At 39.1% G+C, this 14,350-nt stretch overlaps 1 protein-coding gene across 1 annotated transcript in view; it reads right to left on the bottom strand.

Moving 5' to 3' along the window:
• Window positions 1-7,450: 7,450 nt before the first annotated feature.
• Window positions 7,451-14,350, bottom strand: part of LOC104404441 (arginyl-tRNA--protein transferase 1-like) — a gene marked incomplete at its 3' end in the record, with an annotated part of 11,030 nt that continues 4,130 nt past the window's right edge. Inside the window, exons 5-7 of the mRNA XM_010012870.1 lie at window positions 10,306-10,538; window positions 8,549-8,677; window positions 7,451-7,579 (exon numbers count right to left, since the gene is read on the bottom strand). Coding sequence (XP_010011172.1) covers window positions 7,451-7,579; window positions 8,549-8,677; window positions 10,306-10,538 — 491 coding nt within the window. The remainder of the gene's footprint in view (window positions 7,580-8,548; window positions 8,678-10,305; window positions 10,539-14,350) is intronic.

Below are 14,350 nucleotides of genomic sequence, written 5' to 3'. Positions count from 1 at the left end.
TGACTTAGGACAGAGTTCTGTACACAACCTATGTCATTAAAACTTCTCCTTTTCTTCAGAAGGTGCTATAGAACAGGTCTTAGAAATAAAACCACAGCCTCTGGTAGACATACATATCGATCTGCAAAGATTAACTGCACCAGTCTCATTGTAGCTCAAAGTGAACACAACCTGAACCTTCTCTAAGACTGTGTCTGTAAGAGAGTGCATCTGCTGATGCTAAAAGAATCACAGTTTTGCAGAAGTCTTACTTATAGAATCATAGAATTGTTAGAGTTGGAAAGGACCTTAAGATCATCTACTTCAGATTTTTCCCCCTCAAGCATATAGCAGTAGCTGATCTATGGATGAATGGTAACCCTTTGGACACAGACCTCACGGAAGAACGCTGAATTTCTGTAAGGTGAGGACAGGGGATTGTGCATTTCCTATAATGAACCATTTCAGACCTAGTCACCACCCTCTAAATTGTTCAGAGTTTATTAAACCAAATGCTCTATCTTAATTAAATTCTAGGGGTTGATTTGGTGGATAGGGAGAGAAAAAAAGAGGGGAGAAAAAAAGATAATACTTAAAGAGAAATAAAAAGTAATCCAGAATTTGAATTATTGAGCTGCATTCCCATTAAATAAAGAACAGAGTTACAAATTCCTACACTGTGGCTGCACCAGTCCTTACAGCCAGTGACTTTAGAATGTGCAGGCTTCAGAAATAATCAACCATGTGCTATTAATTTTCATGTCAGAAGACCCCCAATAGTTCTTAATCTGTAACTTTAGCTTTATAGTGCAAGTTAAAGCCTCTGGGTGAGAAAACGGAGCCAACGGCACTGTTCAAATAGTTCTATCAGTTCTCCAGGCCCTGCTGAATAATCCCTTGGGTTTGAGGGCAAAGGGGGCTTCAAGTACAGCTAAAGCATGACTTCTGCTTGCTAGGGAGTATATACTGTTACAGCTATCTATACTGCTGGCTAGAAAACAAAGTCTTAACTGTGCTTGAATTTGTATCACAATCTGATGGGGAAAACACCACTGCAAGTCTTGTTACATATTAGTTTACTTGTCGATACTTGTATCTCAGGTTAGGTAATTTTCTTAAGCAAGTCCTAGAAAGCTTCAAAGGACTGATTCTCTAGAAGTCAATCAAGAAACAGTTACCCCAAATCCCAACAATCTTTTGTTATGGGTTTGTTGTTTGGGGTTTTTTTAAGGGAGAATTTAATGAATTTAGATCAGTTGGCCTCTGCCCTTACCTTCTCAACACTCTCCCCTCCCAAATGTTAGAATCCTAGAATGGTTTAGGTTGGAAAGGAACTTAAAGCTCATCCAATTCCAACCCCCTGCCACAAGCAGGGACACCTTCCACTAGACCAAACCCACAGCACTTTCATCCTAAGCCAGGGATATATGGAGTCTATACATTTATTCAAACTGAAATAAACATAAGATTCCATTTCCAAATTAACAAACTCATTTAATACTGAAAGCTTATTGTGAATGCAATTCAAAAAGGATTCAATAAACCATGAAAGAAACACAGTCAAAAGCTGGTGCTGCATGTAAAACAACTCAATCTGTCACACAAGCACAATTAGAATTCCTTTCACAAAGCCATGCTTTTCCAATTGTAATTTCAAACTGAATTACATAAACTTTAGTCTTTCAAAAACTATAAAATATATATGAAATCCACAACATTTTTCCTTTGGTGCAAACTAATTGCAACTGCCAGAAAGAACTAACAGAACAAGGGGAAATAAGCTTAAATAGAATTAATAAAACTAAGAGATGAACGCATCACTGAGAAATAAATCAAGGCAGGAAGGACAGGAAAATAAAAGATTTGGTTCAACCCAAAACTAGTTGCTCAAGTAAAAGCACATGCACACTTTAAAGAGTTGTAATTAAACTAGAATGTTAACACCCAAAGCCTATTGCAAACAGGGGAAGAGATGTTCAGGTGCATTGGATGCTAAACTGGAACAGTTTCACCTGGTGTCTCAGGAACTTTCTGCAGGCAAGTGTTACTGATGTCAAACATCATAGCCTGCTCAGGAGAAACAGCTTTGAGCTGTCACAGAATCCCAGCCTAGTTTGTGTTGGAAGGGACCTTAAAGCTCATCCAGCTCCAACCCCTGCCACGGGCAGGGACACCTTCCACTAGAGCAGGTTGCTCCAAGGCCCTGTGTCCAACCTGGCCTTGAACACTGCCAGGGATGGGGCAGCCACAGCTTCTCTGGGCACCCTGTGCCAGCACCTCAGCACCCTCACAGGGAAGAGCTTCTGCCCAAGATCTAGAAAGACTTATTCCGGGACTGGCACTATTCAGCATTTTCAACACTGACTTACAAAAATATAGGAATTCTCATAAAATACAGTTTCAGAGACATCCCCAGACCACAGCAGGTGAAGGAAGAGCCTTCAAAACATAGTACACAAGAGAAGACCTAAAGTTCAAATTCATGACTCAATTGTTGTTCTCTGTACAAGAACTGGATTAACAAAATAGAAATAACTGCCGGTGGGACAGAACTTACATTTCAGAATTACAATTTCAACTACCTTATGGAGTGACAAAAGTCCCTGTGGCTTTGTCTGCTCAGACGAAAATTACCCTCAAAATAATGGAGATTTGTTAATCTTAGTGTAAAGGCTTTTTAATTTTATATGGATACATAGAAAACTGAGTGTCAAACTAGGAAGAACAATGTAAACTGATGCAAGAAGAATCTAAACTGAAATGATATGACTGTGGACAAGCCACTTAATTGCGTGGATGAGTAAATTTTTTGGCTCTTACAGGCATTGCAAGCCTAAAATCCATGAATCTGCAGCACTACAGTCACAAGGGGCACACAAATAAATGGGAGGAATCAGGCTGATAGAGGAATACTTTAAATCAGTGTTAGCAGAGATCTGCAATGTGAGCTCACTGCAGCAGCAACCACGAAGAGCCAATCATCAGCTTACTGCTGCCATCACCCAAAATGATAAAAGAACTAATTTGAGAGCATTATAAAAGTACACGGCTGCCAAGGCAAGGACAGCAGGTTAAAAATAACCACAAAGCTATTGAGTTTTCAAGTATTCTCTCACTAGAATGCTAAAAAAGAAAGAGGAAACTAGGTTAGAGAGACCTAAAAGTGTGCAACTGGCTGCTGATTTCAGCTTTCAAATGGATCCGAACGTGCTCCTTGGCATGTCCCACACTACTCACTCAGCTCTCTATAGTAGTTCAAGTAGATTTCTGGGAGGCAATTCAAAAAACACTGGGAATGTAAAAAAAAAACCCCACTACACCTATTACAGTAATTCTTTGCACCTTCTCAAACAGTGTCTCTTTTGTGTGTTGTGAAATTCTTTTCTTCCAAGACAAATATTTGGTTAAGCACAAAGCAAAGAGTGTCCAGTCAGCTCTGCAGTGGGAATGGAGACACATTCTATTTTTCTTCAGGTTTGTCATTATACAACACTCATGAGAAGTTAAATAAAACGTTTGCTTCGGGAGATCTAAACAGCAATAAACTGTTCAACTCTTGCTCTTTCTGGAAACTACTGTAGAATTTTTTATGATCTTTTATGGAAATGTTTTCTAACTTGTGTGACTGCCACATAACTTGTTTCAGTTACACTTGAGCCGTGTTTCTTAAAGACAAAGACTACTGTAAAAAGCCTCAAAATCACATTAATGGACAAGGTGTTATCGTATTGGTGCCCCCAGAGCAACCATTAAGTTCACCAGGAAAGAGGCAGGAAGAAAAAAGTACTCGATTTCAAATTTTTACATGACAGTGTTATGTGTAAAACTCCACTTGGTATGACAGGTACTAGGGGTTTTTTTAGCACAAGAACTGAATATAGCTAAAGAACTAACCTAGCTGAGAGCTGTTAGATCATAGAATCCTAAAATGGTTTATGTTGGAAGGGACATTAAAGCTCATCCAGCTCCAACCCCCTGCCACGGGCAGGGACACCTTCCACTAGAGCAGGTTGCTCCAAGCCCCTGTGTCCAACCTGGCCTTGAACACTGCCAGGGATGGGGCAGCCACAGCTTCTCTGGGCACCCTGTGCCAGCGCCTCAGCACCCTCACAGGGAAGAGCTTCTGCCTAATGTCTAATCTAAATCTTCACTCTGTCAGTTTAAAGCCATTATATTAACTTAGAATATCAACTTATTTGACAGATACCAGGTATCATTCTACCTCATCAAACTCTCTACTCACCAGCAAGAGCGGTACTCAGGACTGCGATGACACTTCCATAGGAAAGACGAGTTTCATCACCACAGGGGCAGAAGAAACTTTGGGACTTAGTTTATTCCACTATGGAATTTCTACCCTGCTTTTTATTAGAACAAACAGAAATCACTGCCTCTATCAGGAGTTGGTATTGCATCACTGAAATACATGGCAGGACTCTCCCCAGCAAAATGTCAAACTGAATTCTTTTTAATGAACACACACTATCATTAGTGCCACTGCAACATCCATCAGAGATACAGAAGAAGAAGAGTAAGAGGAAGCAAGGAGGAAGAGCCAAAATTCAGAAAAAGCCACTGTCAAAGGGAACTGAAACACCATTTATCACCGGTCTCAAAGCGGCACCAACCAGAGAACACCCAGTAGTCCAAAGTCATCTTTGGTATCAAGTATTCCATGGATTCCCTATCCCAGAAATCATGTATTCCCCCTTCTCCCATAAAATCTTGATGAAAAGATGTATACAGATTACAGAGGTGCAGGAGAGGGCTTGCTTTTACACTCATCGAGCCATAGCCAGCTTCATGGTTCACAGACCTTTTGTTAATATTGTGAACTGATTTATAACTTTCCCCATTAGTTCTGTTTTCATATAATCACCAAAATTCTAAATCTATTCCTAAAATTGTCTCTTAATGTAATAAGGACAATACTAAACTAGCCTAGCAGTTAATATAGGCTGACAGTGTAATGTAATGCCAACAATCTAAGATTATATTCCAAAATGAAGTTGTTAACATGTCCCATAACAATTTCTGGTGGATTCTGAATTTAAATGTAGACAGGTTTCTGAATATGAAGAGTTCAGCCAAATGTATAATACTTTTCCTAAACTAGAAACTTTTCAGACACAAAAGCATGCAAGATCTCCCTGAAAAGGAGGTTCATCCCCCAAACACAGACTAGTTTGCACAGATTAAAAGCTATATTTAATTTTTAGATGCAAAACAAATTCCTGGATGTTTGCCAGTTTAAAGGCCAATGCAGACTTGTGACTCCCCTGACAAAAAGCCTTGCGTATAGGACAGGATTTTATTCTATCTTTACTTAAAAATCTGCTTGGCTCCATAATGTCTGTATGATACAGTAAAGTCTAAAAAAGAGGAAGAAGAAAAAAGTTTGAGGTCTTTCAAATAGCATTTTCCACCCTTCGTCTCAATAACTTGGATCAGTTTTACCCTCCTTGGTACCTTCTGTTCTTAAAAGCGATTCAGATAATTCTCCTCCCACACAGTATGAAAAGGAAAAAAGGCTTCTCAGCTACATCAAAATACATTTTGTGTAAAGTATTATTCAGTTTACTTCCTGCAGGGATTGAATACAAAATGCTTTTGATTGAAGTGACAGAGCTTTAGTGCCCAATAACTGTTGAACAGAAAGATCTTAACCAGCCACGTGAACACACAACAGAATTTACTAGTGCTAAAGAGGGACCTAAATGAAAACCCATCAGCATCAGGCTGAGTTTGTACATTTACTAGATACTCCAGAGAAGGTCTTACGTCTCCTCTGGAATATTATACTAAGGCCTGCATAAACATGACTGCCTTTATCTTCTCTCTCTGGAAAGCAGGAAAATACCTATGGCAAGTAACAAGGGAAAAGAGGATAAAAATCCATTAAACTATTAGAAGTAAATACAAATCAATCTCCTTCCTATTTGACAGCAATTCCCATCATAGACTTCATACTTTAAGATGGTAGAATCCTGAACTGTCCTTAATACATCTTTATAAGCTTTCCTCCCTTATTCCACGGGTGATTAAACCCAATCTACACCAAACCATGCAGTCCAACCCAGAGATTTTTAGCTAAACTGGGAGCTAACTGCTGTTCAGAACCCAACTGCAAGAACCATTATGATTCTGCCCTTGATTCTCCACATTGTAATGACTGTATTCAAAATAAATTCATAGTTCTAAATAAAGAATAAGTCTATAAAGTTCTTAGCACCCTCTCTGCAGCAACCAGGTCCTCAGAGCAAAAGCATGGTGGTATATATGCTGTATCTAAGCATTAGAGCTGAGATACATCCATCATAGGAGACAAATCAAGTCCCTAAATCAGACCAGGTAATGGCTGGTACAAATCTAGTAAATAGCTCAATCTTTCTTGGCATGTTTCCAATTTTTACATTATTGTAATTAATCCAATTTATGTCAGCAACTATAAAAAGAGCAGAGACTACTACTTATTGTTACAAGTCCTATTATTTCACAAAACAAAGGGAAATAAATGTTATGGCTTTCCACAGTAGCATTAGAGAGAGCTCACATAAAAGCTCTCCTTACACTCTTCTGAACTAAAGCCAAAACTGATTATGGGGTTTTCTTATTCTACCTGGAAAGCAGCCACGGTTTGCTGGGTATCACTTCTGCAGGTATTGCTCTCAAGAACACAAAAGTCTAACTAGATAGTTGAGCAATATTGAAGTTGGTCTTCTGTGGTAGATAGAAATGACAGATCCGAGGTAGCAACTTTACTAATTCTACTGATGAAAATGTTGTGCCACCTGCCAGAGAAATGGAGAATTGCTGCTTGTTTAGAACCCCACAAGTAGTTCTATTAGTATTATTAGAATAGGATCAGCATCCTGTAAGCACCAGTTTAAAACCAGGCTTTAGTCATATGCAATGTGCTCTCATTGAATCTCAGACAAGCAGCTGGTGGGAATATTTTTGCACTGTTTCTTCTGCCAAGGTGAGTTTAGTTGGGAGGTGGGTTTTGCTTAGCAATGACATGTGAATGAAACTCAAGATTTTTAAAACCTTCACCTGTTTAATTAAGCAAGACCACAAAAAACACAAGGAGAAATGTGGAAAAGGTACCCAACAGCTTTAAAGCAGAAGATGCTGTTGCTATCAAAAATGCACTTCCATACTATTATCCCATTTTCAGTGAAGTCTCAGTCCCAGACCTCTTTACAACCATATACAAACAGCAGCTCTATGTAACTCATTAATAACATCAGTTTTTCAGTTATGATGGTACATAACCCCTCCCTCTTCAGCTCAGCTTCCCTTGGGCTGAAGCCTACAACAGAACCTTGCTAAAAACCACAATGCTTTCCCTTCCAAAAGGAAACTCCAATATTTTAACATCTAGAATCACTCTTTAAGAGACACCATTTCCCATTATTTAACTGTGCATTCAAAATCATGTTTTCATAAAGGTTCATGCAGTGAACTGTACCTCGTTCTCACCACACTCAGAAGGTGTATCCTTGTGTACAGTCATCTGATACTTGGCAAATAAAGTGGCTGACTGGTTGAAGGATGATTTGAACTGGGGGTCCTCAAAGGAGACGGGTACTAACCTCACCTTCAGAGCAAGGAAGATAGAAGCAGACTGGTTTGAGTGCATATCATCAGATAACATGCTTCTGAAGGTAAGGCTAGTGAAAGATCTCCTCCTAGCCACTTCAAAGCCTCTGAAATCAGTTTTCTCCTTTAAACATAATAGCCTCCTACAGGGGAAAGTCTGACAACTAACACTAAGCTTAAACTGACTGTTGATATCTTCATTAAAGGATAAAAACTGTACAACACTCCAAAGCAGCAATTATACAACCTATTTTTTTGACTACGTATCTAACCAACCCACATTACATTTTCATTACACAGTCTCGAGGACTTTTAAGATGTGTTATTTTTAATGGCATACCACTCAATGCCCTGGTTTAACAATTACATATTCTTCCTACATATAGAGAGGTAGTATGTCTGACAGGTAACTATTAGGCTCTGCCTGGGCATTACAAGAAGAAAACTGGGTGATTTAAATGGAGTGCACAGATTGCATTTTGGAGGGCTTAAATTGAAAGTTAAGAGAATTTATACAGCTTCTGTGACCTTTAAACCAACAATTTGTATGTGTGATCAATTTTCAGCCCTGATTATGCTAGTTCCTCCTTATGGAAGCATTACAAATCAAAGCCAGTGAGACTAGTTATCAAGCTGAATGTCCAGCTGGTTTTAGTTCTTATGAGATTTGCATTTTTAAGGCCCACAACACCTATCTCCAAAAGCCTCATCCTCTCCACCTCTTACCCAGCAGCATCCATGTAACTTCCTTAACTTCTCTGTCTGCAACTAAAACCAAGTATCTGTGGCACTCACAAAAAGGTATCAAAAGAATTTGCACTTTCAGGATGTTGATTTTCTTTGACAGTATTTTACTCACTCCTGAATACACAATGGATATAAAATCCACATTTGTTTCTCCTAGAAACAAGACACATGAAATAGAGGGGAAGCTGAGCTCTGCCCAAAATGCATTTGGCCTTCTGACCTGATTTATAGTTGGTTTATCAGGTGGGTCCTTGTGAATAACCATCTGGTAACGTTTATAGACCTGGTAAGATTCCTGAAACGTGGCTTTGAACTGTGAACTTGGTGGAGATGATCTCACCACCCTCACCTTCAGAAGAAGTTAAACACATTCATGATTACAACATCACGCAATAATTATATATTTATACATACACAAAAATCACAACAGGGAGAAATTCTGACCTCCTGCCCAATTTAATTTGTATTAACCAATAGCCTTTGAATTTTCAGCTCCATTTAGGCCACTGAAGGCTTTTATATTTACAGAGTAACATACAAAGTTTACAAACCACAAACTAAAGATTACTAAAATGCCTATAGAAGAACTACACAAAGAGCTAGCAGGAAATAATACCAAAAAGTCCTGTGCAGATTGACATTGGGGAGAGATTTTCTGGACTTTTTTACCTTTCTCTTGTAGTTTCACACTACACTGAAAAATACTCAAAGGACCAGTGTAGCTGGAAGAATCCTTTGCTCTTCATCTAAAGACTCTGCTTTTATAGCAATAAACCCAAGAGGATTCCTTGGCATTTTTCAAATTGAAAGAGGAAGATGAAGCAATGTTGCCATATTTAATTACAAGTTAACTGTAATAGGAAATGATCAGTCTTCCCCACCATCACCTTTACATACACAAAACTGTATAATTTAAATCTATAGATTACAAATGGTTCTTAGCAAAAATGATTCCTCCCTAACCAAAAGAATGGTATCACATGCAACAGTGCCTTTCCTTTCAAGCATATTTAAGGACATGTTGATTTCAAAAAAACATGTTACTTTCAGTATGGGTCTATTTTCACAAACAGCTTTGGTTCTGGTCTATGTAACAGACAAACAACAATCACACATGACAGCCATAGAAAAGAGCAAACAGAATCTAGGAAAACACTGCTGGAACCATCCTCCTTCTAAATGCTCCCTGCATCTTCTAAATGAAGATGTTCAAACAAAGCCATCATACGTCTGTTATACAACTCATCAGCAAAGCTGGAGGAGTTAGTGAGCTGGATCAATTCCATGGCTTCTTGTCATTTATTTTCCAATACCATCATTGATAACCAGTGACTACAGGAAATTACTTGTATTCAGATGGTTTTCCAGCTTTCAGGGCAAAAAAAAAAAAGGGTTTATGATTAACAGAAGTTAGGAAGTCCAAGTCTTCCAGCTTACTGTCTCCATATTCCTAATAGATTTACTGGCGACCAGTACAGTAAGCAAAATTTTCTACCATCGCTTTTACAGCTTCCAAAGACATCAACACATACCAAAGGCAGTTACAAAGAGCAGCTGTCTTCCTATCTGTTTAATTTTAAGAACAGTTACTGCTTTCTTGTCAAGATTCATTAGCATAGATAGCTTAAGCATTTATACACTGCAGAACTAAATATTGAATCTCTCATCATTCAACACTCGGTTAACACAAAGTCTTTCATTTTCAAGTCACACTGTATGAAATCAATTTGCAAGTTATTCTGGTAACTGCACAGGGCTCTGCTACAACTGATTGCAAGTGCACGAGTACCCTCTTGTGGTTACACAGAGCTCAGCTGCACCATATATACGTATATAAAATGCAGCACCATATATATTTCAAGACTTAAACTATAATCATCCCATAAAGTCACCGATTCTAAACACTTAAGCATATAAAAACCTCTCTAATTAGACTTTTCCTTAATCCACCTCCGACACCAGCGAACAAGACATTACCTCTAATTTGTGTTGTGCATCATCAGGTAAAGAGACAAAAACAAAGTCTTCAATGGTTTTAGGTTGGTTTGGTTTAGATTTAGAGTTTTGTAAGAGTAAAACAGGGTCTGCTGCTTGAAGCTGAGAGCCTTCCACTGTGCACATCTGGTTCTGAAGGAGTTTCTGCAGTTTCCTTTCTTTCCGTATGTCCTTTGCCTTTCGGCACGGGGGTTTGCTCAGGTCAGCCCCTTTCCCTAGAGGGCACAGGCAAAGAATTAAACACCACGTTTTGCAGCAAACAAGTAGTTCTTACATAATCACTGACAAGGAATGGCTAAAATCACCAGTAATTGCAGACTGTGGTCTGAACATAGCATGGTCTTTCACATTTACAACTGCAACAACGCCCGGTGCCAAGCTAAGTTGCAATGATTCTTCCCAAAAGCTGTTTTAATGCAGCACTTTAACATGGAAACACCTTGACCACGATTCCACCCTGGGGCCACGGATATATTTAAGAACTAAAATGAAAGACTTCCTGCTACCTCTGTCCTTAAATCAATTTGCCACATCCCCTCTCAGAAACAAAGAAAAGCTCCTATTTAATGTACAGTATGATGGTATACTACATCCAACCACCTATAGGATCAGCCTGAAATACTGAAGGGAAAAAACACAACCACAAAACCTCACAGCCAAATTCACAGAGAATTGTTCTACCACATCCAAAATCCAGATGGCTACAAAACACACCTGTAAAAGACACACACAGATAAAAAAAGCATTTCTTTTTTTGACACCTGGAATCCTTATGCAGTGTATAGAAATGCTGCCAACACCAGTGCCTTATCATAGAATCATAGAATGGTTTGGGTTGGAAAGGACCTTAAGATCATCTAGTTCCAACCCCCTGCCAGTGCTACTAGGATCACATAAAAGAAGAGTAAAAGGCTACATAAGCTTCCATCTTTGCTTAAAAATATATTCAGATTGTCTACTTTTACTCATCAGACCACTTTTATCAATTTACCTTTGTCTTTAACCATTTATAACGTTCTGTTTGTGACATGCTATTTACTTAGAAGAGAAGTCAAAGCTAGAAACTAAATGTGTCACCATGGAAAAGTGTACGTAGCACTACAAGAACTTAGTTTTTAAAGCAACACAAATCCAAACACATGCACTAATAAAAAGTCGAGTGGTTTATATTCCTCAGCGAAGAGGCTGGATTAATTTTATACTTATAATACAAATATAAGATAAAAAGCCAAGATAGGAGAATGCCAGCACTAGAAAAATTCATACAGGATTTTCTGCAATAAATAATGATTTAAAAAAAGATGGCTGATCCCATGTTACCCACAGGCACTGAAAGGATGTTACTAAACAAATAACCTACTTACAAGTACTTTCAAGGCCAGGCTGGGGCAACCTGCTCTAGTGGAAGGTGTCCCTGCCCATGGCAGGGGTTGGAGCTGAATGAGCTTTAAGGTCCCTTCCAACCCAAACCAGTCTGGGGTTCTATGATTCTGTGCAGCACCGATTTCCCCAAACACTGTAATTTTAAGTCAATACTGATTGTAAATCCATAAATTCAAATTTGAAAAAATTACAAAAAGCAAGAAACTTTTTTCTTTCCTAACACTCTAATATTTACCTAAACCTTGGACATGACTGTATAAAGGTATTTGCTATTCCATGTAGTAACTGGCACCACAAGACCTGTGTGAATCTGCTGCACTGCTGCAAACAGTGGTGGAAGGAATACTCAATTTTCAAAGAATATCTGTGTCAGCTTTGCAGCTGCTGTTGCACGTTGCATACAGAGGGAAAGCTGCGCTCAAAATTGCATCAGCAACCAGCTAGTCTAATATAAAGTAATTCTAATTCTGTATTTCTTATTACTTTTTAGGGCAGTGGGAGATGAGTTGGAGGCCAAAAAAGAGCCATAATATCAACAATTTTGTGTAAGTATAAAAAAACAAACTTACACCCATACAGGGAAATAGTGTCATACATCTCGTACAGGACCAAAACTGGGACAAATATGATGACAAAGTACTGGAGAAGTCTTTAGCCATTAGCTTTCTCCTGAAAGCCATGTATTGGCAAAAGACATTGGCAGCTTTTGAAAGACTTACCTTGTCAAATGGGAAAGTACCCTGAACAGTGAGGTGCTTTCACGTGAAGCATTAGGAGGAAACACATTTCCAACTCTTAATACTTACAAGAAGTAAAGAAGAATCCAAACCCAGACTTAACTACAGCTTATCCCACTTAACTCTTGAACGGCTGGAAATTACATGGAAATTGTTTTTTCAGCACTCCTATGATAGCATAGTTGGACCTTCCTTTCCTTCTCCTCCTTCTTAGCAGTAACTTATGAGCTAAAACTGCCACCTTTCTTGTCCTCAATCCACTTCAAACCTTCCCATGAACAATGAGAACACTGGTATCCTTCCACAAACTGGAAATGGTGAGTGCACTGGTATTGTGAAAGCTCACTGATAGGGTTAGAGTCACTTCACTTGCAAAGAACTGTAGCCCTCAGAGCCACTGCCTGCATCTTTCTTTAGCAATACAGACATCAGAAACTGGCAAAATGCTTTGTATTGGGATAAATCTTTAAGCATTAGTAAGGACATAAACTCTTCTTCTTAATGTGCATATCATACAGACTTTACAGAGCTTGTAAGTGTATTCCAGGGGCAAGTTAGTAGCAAGCTCTTAATGGCTCACCCAGAAAATTCCAGTCTGGTTTCCTCTATGACAGCTGAAATGCTGAGAGCATCTCAGGGACTTAGAAGAGGAGCTAGTACCATTTTGGCACTCCTTAGACATCCCCACAACTGCACTAGCAGAATTTATGATCAAGAATTCTCATCTCTCAGCTAAGGTTTTGGAGTATTTGTTTCACCCACAGAGCTAAAATTATTCACCAGAGAAGGACAAATCCTATGAGGAAATTACAGATCTTATGTGACCTGTCCACAGGCAAACAAGTCAGAGGAAGAGTTTATTTAAAATACTCATGATACAGTTGACGAATGAGTATTTCATCTGCATCAGGATCTGTTTCATGTCTCCTATCTTCTATAAGCTGAAAGTTAGCACAAAAAACTTCTTAAAACAATGAATGTGCATGCAGACATAAGCAAACCTTCTTTTCCATCTGAAACTGTGCAGAAACAGCCCATTATTCCTATGGGACAATGACCTGGTTTGCTTATAATGGAATAAAAATGCAATTAAACAATCTGATTATGGAACAAGTCTACATTTTCCACGATGAAAACTAAACATCTTTCTATCTGGAAAATTTTAAACTACATTTGACCTATGACACCATCTACACTAAAAAATATTAAAGATTAATTAAATAAGCTTTCTGATGCATTTATTATTCGCTTTTATATTTCCTTTTAAACCTCCAGAAAGGAAGAAGCACAGAGCCTTGGGTGACATGGTATAGTGTGAGGTGTCCCTGCCCATGGCAGGGGGTTGGAACTGGATGATCTTAAGGTCCTTTCCAACCCAAACCATTCTGGGATTCTATGATTCTGTATTTCTCCTCTATAGAAGTAAACCCAAAGAGTACAAACAATATTTCAAGCTTTCTTTATGTGTGTTTCCAGTGTCTAAAGTTTTACCTAGTGTTATTTGTAACAGAACTGAAGCCCATACCTCACCTTTCTCAAACGAAAGGCCGGTTCACCCACAGAATCTTTACCCAAGGCTGCCATCTGCTGTCAATGGCCACTTTGTTTGCTTCCCATAAACCAGAGTTTTTCATTACTTATTTAAAAAAATATGTCTACAGGACAAAGAACAGTTTAGGTTGGAAGAGACCTTAAAGCCCATCCAGTTCCAAACCCCTGCCATGGGCAGGGACACCTTCCACTCGAGCAGGTTGCTCCAAGCCCCTGTGTCCAACCTGGCCTTGAACACTGCCAGGGATGGGGCAGCCACAGCTTCTCTGGGCACCCTGTGCCCGCGCCTAAGCACCCTCCCCGGGAAGAGCTTCTGCCTCAGAGCTCATCTCCATGTCCCCACTGGAGGCCTGCAA

This window comes from Nestor notabilis, unplaced genomic scaffold (genome assembly GCF_000696875.1).
Source record: "Nestor notabilis isolate BGI_N333 unplaced genomic scaffold, ASM69687v1 scaffold4904, whole genome shotgun sequence".
Taxonomy (NCBI): Eukaryota; Metazoa; Chordata; class Aves; order Psittaciformes; family Psittacidae; genus Nestor; species Nestor notabilis.
The sequence above is the reverse complement of the archived record's forward strand: the minus strand, read 5'-3'. Positions and strand labels throughout refer to the sequence as shown.